The sequence below is a fragment of the Echinops telfairi genome, unplaced genomic scaffold, assembly GCF_000313985.2.
Source record: "Echinops telfairi isolate 266 unplaced genomic scaffold, ASM31398v2 ScPeMD7_29;HRSCAF=101, whole genome shotgun sequence".
NCBI lineage: Eukaryota > Metazoa > Chordata > Mammalia > Afrosoricida > Tenrecidae > Echinops > Echinops telfairi.
Window position 1 is genome coordinate 4,087,551 of NW_022103926.1, and position 7,831 is coordinate 4,095,381.

General features: G+C 58.7%; 1 protein-coding gene across 1 annotated transcript in view; it reads left to right on the top strand.

Moving 5' to 3' along the window:
- The window catches only part of EMID1 (EMI domain containing 1), a 45,173-nt gene that overhangs the window by 19,400 nt on the left and 17,942 nt on the right, over positions 1-7,831 (top strand). The window contains exons 4-13 of the mRNA XM_045289541.1: positions 930-1,013; positions 2,129-2,190; positions 3,158-3,278; positions 3,456-3,539; positions 3,619-3,708; positions 5,157-5,303; positions 6,088-6,177; positions 6,322-6,374; positions 7,112-7,174; positions 7,277-7,321. Of these exons, the coding sequence (XP_045145476.1) occupies positions 930-1,013; positions 2,129-2,190; positions 3,158-3,278; positions 3,456-3,539; positions 3,619-3,708; positions 5,157-5,303; positions 6,088-6,177; positions 6,322-6,374; positions 7,112-7,174; positions 7,277-7,321 (839 nt within the window). The remainder of the gene's footprint in view (positions 1-929; positions 1,014-2,128; positions 2,191-3,157; positions 3,279-3,455; positions 3,540-3,618; positions 3,709-5,156; positions 5,304-6,087; positions 6,178-6,321; positions 6,375-7,111; positions 7,175-7,276; positions 7,322-7,831) is intronic.

Below are 7,831 nucleotides of genomic sequence, written 5' to 3' on the forward strand. Positions count from 1 at the left end.
CCCCAGGCCAGAGGGGCGGAGGATGTGCTGGAGATGCAGGCTCAGCATTTGCCCTGCAAGGGGACCGGGAGTGGGGCCTGGCAGCCTCCCTGCTGGGGGCCGGCCAGAGGGGCCTGTCTGGTTGGCGTTCCCAGCACCGCTTGTTCCCTGCACCAACCCATAGCCCGCACGGAACTGCCAGGCCCGTACCTTATTTGGGTCTTGTCTCCCCCAAGATGACACTTCCAGGCCTTAAAAGGCAGACCCTGTGGGTGGTGGTGGAGGGGAGACAGTTGCCACTGCTGGCTACAGAGCCTCTCCAGCTGGGCCCCAACCCCAGCTTGGCCAGCCTGTCCCTCCAGCTGTGGCCAACACTGTTCACCACCAAGCCCGACCAGCCAAGCCAGCCTGCTTCTCTCAGCAGGGGGTGGGGGTCCTGGCAGGAAGCTCCCCCTGCCCTCCCAAGCAGCCGTCTGCTCTGGTTTGCATTAAAACCAAGGCTGGATCCACTTCAGCCTGTTCTGACCAAGTGGAGCAGGGCCGATGGGGGACAGCGGGTGCCAGGGCCTCCTGTGTATTCTCATCTGGGTCCTGAGGGCGGACACAGCCTCAGTGCTGCAGCTGGCCGTCTCAGCTGCCCCTTCTGCAGATGGGGAGGTAGGCAGGTCCCTGAGGGACAGGGCACATGGGTCGAGAAAGGACAGGGCTGAGACCTGACACAGTCACCATGCAGCTCACTGAGGGTGATGGGGTGCCTCCTGCCTCCCTCCCAACCCCCACCCCACTGCTAGCCCTCTCCCCAGCCCGATCCATCTGTATCCTTTGCTCCAGCTCAGCCCAGTTCATCCTGCGTGACCCAGGTCAATCACCCCCACCTCACCCAAAGCTGGGCTACAGTGGTGGCGGGGCGGGGGCTTCCGCAAGCAGGCCTCTCACCTCACCTGTCTCAGTTGCAGGCTCCCCCAGCCGAGTGGTCCCCAGGTGGTCAGGTAACAACGTGCAACGAATGGTGCTTCGACCCACGGCCTTCTCAGGTGGGTGCTGGGGGCAGCAGCTTGGGGCTCCCCATGGCTGGAGGGAGGACAGAGCAGTATGCTCACTGTCCTGAGCCACTTGGGTCCAGCTGGGGAAGCCCAGGGACACCTCCACCTCACCCTGGAAAGAGACCTCAGATGGGGAGAGGAAGGGCCCTAGGGAGAGGGCTGTCCTAGCCACAGCACCCAAAACCCAGGTGCCAAGGAGGCAGGTCCAAACGGCCGGTTCCTCTAATTCAGCGGTTCTCAACCTGTGGGTTGCAACCCTTTTGGGGGCGGTCAAACGACCCTTTCACAGGGGTCGCCTGATTCATAACAGTAGCAAAATGACAGTGATGAAGTAGCAACAAAAATAATTTCATGGTTGGGGAGGGTCACCACAACATGAGGAGCTTTATTAAAGGGTCGCGGCATTAGGAAGGTTGAGAACCACTGGTCTAATTGAACCCAGCCCTTAGCAAGCACCTGTAGTGTGCAAGGTACCCACCAAAGCCCCCAGTGCCCCCAGGGAAGTGTCACGGTTCCCATCTTAGAGAGGAGACAGCTGAGCCCCAGCCCCATGGCTGGCAGGGGCATCTGGGGACTTCCTGCTCACCCAGAGCCTTAGGGGTGACCTGGGTGACCCAGAAGCAGCGAGGAAGGCTGGGAGGAGGCTGCGCCTTCCGGCCAGGAGGTGCTACCAAAGGCTGAATGGTCAGGGGGGGGCGTTGGCCATGTGTAAGTGAGGAAGCTGGGGAGCGGACGTGGTGACGCTGGAGGGTGCTCCCTGAGGAAGGCTTGGAGGCGGCACCTCACAGGCCATCCAGGCAGCTGGTGGCCCCAGCACCCACAGCTCAGACCCTGGCATCATCCAGGTGGCAAGTGGTGGCAATCCCCACCCCAGGCTGGTGCCCGGAAAGGGTCATTCTGGATGCAGAGGCTGCCAGGTGGAGTCCCTGCCTGTAGGAGAAACAGGGCCTTTCTGGAGACGCCACTAGGGAAGTGACGCTGGACTCCCACAGGGCCTGGCCCACCCTGGCTGGGCTCCTCCGGGGGCTGCCCTCTCCCTCCTACCCGCCATAGGGGGAGCCAGGGACCCCGGAGACGGGCCCCAGCCTCCTCCTCCCTCCTCACAGGTTGTCTCAACTGCAGCAAAGTATTGGAGTTAACAGAGAGGCTGAAGGTGCTTGAGGCCAAGGTGGGTGAGGGCGTGCCCCTGGTCCCTCCTGCCCCGCACTGGGCAGCGCCCAGCACCCCCTGGCTCCCCACCCCCTTCTCTTCTCCCTTCTCTTCTCCACAGCGTGCTTGCTCAGGGCCCCAGAGTGCACGCTGAGCTGCACCCCAGCACGCCCACCCCCCAGGGCCTCGGGGATGCCCACCTGGTCTGGCAAGCACTTCCCTCCCACCTCTCTGCCCTCCAGTGCCCACTCCCCAGGAAGCTTGCTACCAGTCAGACGCCTCACCTCGCCTCCGTTCACTCAGGCCGCTCCACCTCCACATCCCTATAGCTCCAGCTGCACCCCTCTTCCAGGAAGCCCCCCCTGATGCTCCCTCACCTCCTCCCAGTCACATGCACACAGACTCCCTCCCCCTAAAGGTAGGGGCCCCCCTCCACCATCACCTTCCCTTCCTCTCCACAATATTCTTCCCAGCCACAGAGTCAAAACACATACCACACACACATCTCAAACTATTTAGACCCCTACACACATGCACACAGCTTCCCGCTCCCCCACCCCCACTCCCACCCCACAGTTCTCTCATGGGAGAATCTGTGATGGGCAGCTCAGCCCCAGATCCAAGGTGACGCTTGTCAGTTCAGGGTCTGCTGGCTGATGAGGTGCAGCGTTTCTGTGGACAGGCTCCACATGACCCCCCTCCCACAGCCAGCAGGCCTCGGGCCCTGCCCGATCCTTAGCAGCTCAGGCTGGGGAGGGGACATTGACACTGAGGCCCATAAAGTGCACTGCTATACACTACCACCACCCGCTAGCCACCAAAGGGTCCGTTCCGACTCTTGGGGACCCCGGAGAAGCGTGCCCCAGGGCTTCCCAGGCTGCCACCATTTGGAAACAGATCTTGATCTTCCCAGTCTCCACGCTGGCTTGTTCCTGGTGAGACCCGGTACTAACTCCAGTCCCGTGGCCCCCTCCCTGCCTTCCCAGGTGGCTATGCTAACAGTCTCGGGACAAGCCATGCTGCCAGCCCCAACTGCCCCCGAAGACCCTGCCCCACTCTGGGGCCTGCCTGCTGCCCAGGGCAGCCCTGGAGATGGAGGCCTGCAAGGTGAGTTGGTGGGGGGGAGGGGGACACTGTCACCACCACCCCACCCCACTGCTGACCCCCATGGGAGGACTGTCATCCTATCTCTCCAGAGGGTGTGAGGTGGTGGTCTGTAGGGACCCGGCCTCCGGGGTGGATGGAGCTGAGGGTGGGAACTCTGGGTGACTGTCCCTCACCTAGGCCCAGCTGGGACACTGACCCCTGCCTACTCAGGGCCACCAGGAGCCAGAGAGAACGTGAGGGCCCCACTGCTCTCTCGAGATGGTAGGTGCAGACTGAGGGGCAGCCGGGCTGGGGGCAGGAGCAAGGGCCAAGCTGAAGCCTGATGTGTTTTCATCCCCAGACCAAGTAGGTGCTCGGGGGCTGCCTGGGCCCACTGGCCCCAAGGGGGACACCGGCAGCCGTGGCCCAATAGGGATGAGAGGCCCGCCAGGTAAGGATGGGAAATTCTGCTGCACTCCCAGCCCTCTCTGGTGGGGACAGGTGGACCCTGCCCTGCCTGCCTCTGATAGAACCCAAGGTGGAGAGAGCACCTGCCTGCTGGTCTCCGCTCTGGCCTGGGGCTCCTGGAACTCTGTCTTACATCCACACTCCTGGGCCCCTACTCCCACCAGACTCTGAATCAGCCACAGGCCAGGGGGCTTGGGCGGCAGCATTCACCTCCTGATGGAACCAAGATCCCCTCCACCTCCCAGGGCTCAGCGCATGGAGTGCCAAGTTCAACCCCATCTACGTCATTAATGCATGGCTGGGTCTCGGTTTCCTCACATGCACAGTGGGGATGTCAGGGGTACGGGTCCCCGAGGCAGGAGGCTCAGCCACAGGCAGGATGGGCCGGGGGTCCGGGAGGACTGCAGCTTGAAGGATGGCCTGACATTTGCACCAGGCAGAGCAAAGGCAGGACTGATAGCAGGAACAGCACACGAAACCTGGAAGTGCAAGGAAGAGAACATTCGGGAAATCAGTGTGCTAGCAGCTCCGAGGAAAAGCCTGGTGAACTTCCTCCGTAAAAAAAATTAAAAGCCGGGGTCTCGAGGGAGGAGATGAGCCAGTCAGGGTGCGATGTAGCAATGATGAGAAATACAACCTTCCTCTAGTTCCTAAAGGTTTCCTCCCCGCTCCCACTACCATGACTCGAATTCGACCTTGCAAGTCTGGCTAGACCAGAGGAGGTACACTGGTACAGATAGGAACTGAAAATACAGGGAATCCAGGGCGGATGAGCCCTACAGGACCAGTGGTGTGAGTGGCAAAACAGGGAGGGTAAAGGGAGAATGGGTAGGAAAGAGGGAACCGATTACATGGAGCTGTGTGTGACCTCCTCCCTGGGGGACAGACAACCGAAAAGTGGGTGAAGGGAGATGTCGGACAGGGCAAGATATGACAAAATACCCATTTATAAACTATCAAGAGCTCATGAGGAAGGGGGGAGCGGGGAGGGAGGGGAAAAATGAGGACCTAATGTCAGGGGTTTGAGTGGAGAGAAAATGTTTTGAGAAACGATGTACAAATGCGCTTTACACAATTGATGTGTGTATGGATTGGGATGACAGTTGTATGAGCCCCTAATAAAATGTTAAAAAAAAAAAAAATTAAAAGCCGTGGAGCACAGTTATGCTCTGACACCCAGGGGTCAGCAGGAGTTAGAATGGACTTGACCGCAAGGGCTGGGGAAGGTTGTTTGCTTTGGGGGGAGGTGCCAATTGTCCATTCTCATAAAGACCCTGGGGAGGGGTATGTTCCTCTCTCTAACAGGCGTGGAAACAGAGGCTGACCTGGCCACACTCACACCTCCGTCCCAGCCTACCTGTCCTGCCCTCAGCTCCTGGAAGCCACCTTGAGGCTATCCCTGCCTCTTGCACACCCCTGGTTCTGTTGCAGGTCCACAGGGCCCCCGAGGGAGCCCTGGACAGGACGGAGCTGTGGGAAGCCCTGGAGAGAGGGGGCTTCCGGGTCCCCCAGGGCCTCCTGGTCCCCCTGGTCCCTCAACCCCCATTGGACCACCCTACACTCAGATATCTGCACAGGGTGAGTCAGCCCTGCGGGGTCACACAGGTGCAGGGTGGGAGCGGGAGGTTGGGAAGGCAGACTGGAAGGCACCAAAACTTAGACCCTTCCCCAGGGCCCACTGTACGAGTATGCCCCGCCACATGCCAGCGGTCTCCAGCAAGTTACTGCTCTCTGGGCACAGAGGAGGAGACTGAGAGGCAGAGAGAGGGCCACTTGCCAGGGTCAGCCTCTGCTCAGAACCTCCCAGCCCAGCCCATCCCACCATGCCCTGCAGCTGGCTGGGATCCAGCCCTCAGTGCATGGGGAAGCTCAAGGCCCAGCAACAGGAAGCCAGCCCGGGCTCCCAAAGCCACCATCTGGCCCTGGGATCCCCTCCAGCCATCTGGGCGCCTCCCCACCTGACAGGGCTCAAAGTGTGGAGTGCCAAGTTCAGCCCATCTATGTCTTTAGTGCATGGCTGGGCCTCAGTTTCCTCATCTGTACAGTGGGAGTAGTGACAGTGCCCAATCTCCCATGCACAGAAGCCAGGTACATAGTTGGTGTTTAATAAATGGCAGCTTTTACTATCCCATTTCATAGGTTCCAGTACAGGCTCAGCCAGGCGGATGTTCCAGCTAGACGGGGGAGGGTGGTGGTGGTTAGAATGCAGGACTCCCTGTCTACAGATACGGGCTTTGCTGTTGACCTTCACTCCTCCTGTCCACTGCCCATTACCCCTGCCCCCCACCTCCCGTGGCCCCAGCAGCACTGCATGCAGCCCCACCCAGCCAGCCCTGCTTAGTCACCACCTCTCTTCTCCCAGGAGACCCATTACTGTCCAACACCTTTACCGAGACCAGCAGCCACTGCTCCCAAGGATGTGCTGGGCCCCCGGGCCCCCCAGGCCCCATAGGTAAGTTGATTTCAAGCCTAAGATAAGGAATGGTGCTTGGAGATGCAAAGGGCTGTGGCTACCAAGATTGACTCTCCAGGAAGGATCGTGGACATCTTGGCATGGTACCCTGCACGTGACTTAAGAACACCTCTCTTATTCCAGGGCCTCCTGGGCCTCCTGGTCCCATGGGCATCCCTGGGAATCCTGGACACATAGTGAGTAATTCTCGAAGTATTCTTTTTTTATATATAATCATTGTATTAGGGGCTCATACAACTCTTCACAATCCGTACATACATCATTTGTGTCCAGCACATTAGTACATATGTTGCCATCATCATTCTCAAAACACCTGCTTTCTACTTGAGCCCATGGTGTCAGCTCCTCATTTTCCCCCTCCCTCCCCGCTCCCCTCTCCCTCTAAGTATTCTTACCTATCCTTTTATCCATCTACCCCTCCGTCCATCCCTCCATCCATCTACTCCTCCCATTGATCCATCCTTCTCCCCACCTTTCACCTACCCTTTCATCGTCCCTCCATGCATCCATCCATCTAGCCACCCCTCCATCCTTCCATTTCTCCATCCACCCATCCATCCATCCTCTCATTCATCCAGTAGTCATTTGTTATTGGGGCTGGGGGATTATTCTCCATAGCTCTTTTGATACATTCCATGTATCAAGTGGCAAGTATTACTATCACCTGAGGCTAACAAAGTCAGAGCCTCTGGCCCTAGGGCCGCGGTGGCACCTGGCCATGTCCAGATGAGGGTGGAGACTGGTTTGAGGGCTGGACCTCACACTGAGCTGTATGATCTGCTGGCTACTACGGGGCAGGCACTGGCCATGTGAAGAGCCCAGAGGCTCCAGTCCAGATGGGGCCTTTCCCTCTGCCCCTCCACTCATCCCACCCCACCCCAGCACAAGGCTGAGGCTCTGTCTTACTGCTTAGGGACCTCAAGGCCCCACTGGTCCTGAAGGAATCTCCGGCCGCCTAGGAGAGAAAGGCGAGCGAGTAAGTATCCAGGGGGAGGGGGAGGTGGTTATGGGGCTCCTTGGACCCTAGCTCAGACCCTTCCCACAGCTGACTCCACCCTTCTTCTCTTCTCCCAAACAGGGATTGCGGGGGGAGCCTGGCCCCAGGGGCTCTGCTGGGCAGCAGGTGAGTTATATAGCCCTCCCGGATCCCATAATTCACCAAGCTCTGCCCTGGCTCCACTATCTGGGGCCAGAGCCCCTGGCTTGCCCGGCCGGGTTCAGAGCATGCTCCTCTTCCTGCCAATTGCGCCCTGTCTCTGGGACCTGTCTGCTGCAGGATCAGGTCATGCTGTCTCCCTTAGTTTGGCTCCTTCAGTTTCTACTTCTCTGTCTCTTTTTTTAAATCATTTTATTAGGGGCTCATACAACTCTTATCACAATCCATACATACATCAGTTGTGTAAAGCCCATTTGTACATTCATTGCCCTCTCATTCTCAAAACATTTCCTCTCCACTTAAGACCCAGGCATTAGATCCTCATTTTTCCCCTCCCTCCCCTCTCCCCCTCCCTCATGAGCCCTTGATAATTTATGAATTATTATTTTGTCATATCTTTCCCTGTCCGATGTCTCCCTTCACCCCTTTTCTGTTGTCCATCCCCCAGGGAGGAGGTCACATATAGTTCCTTGTAAT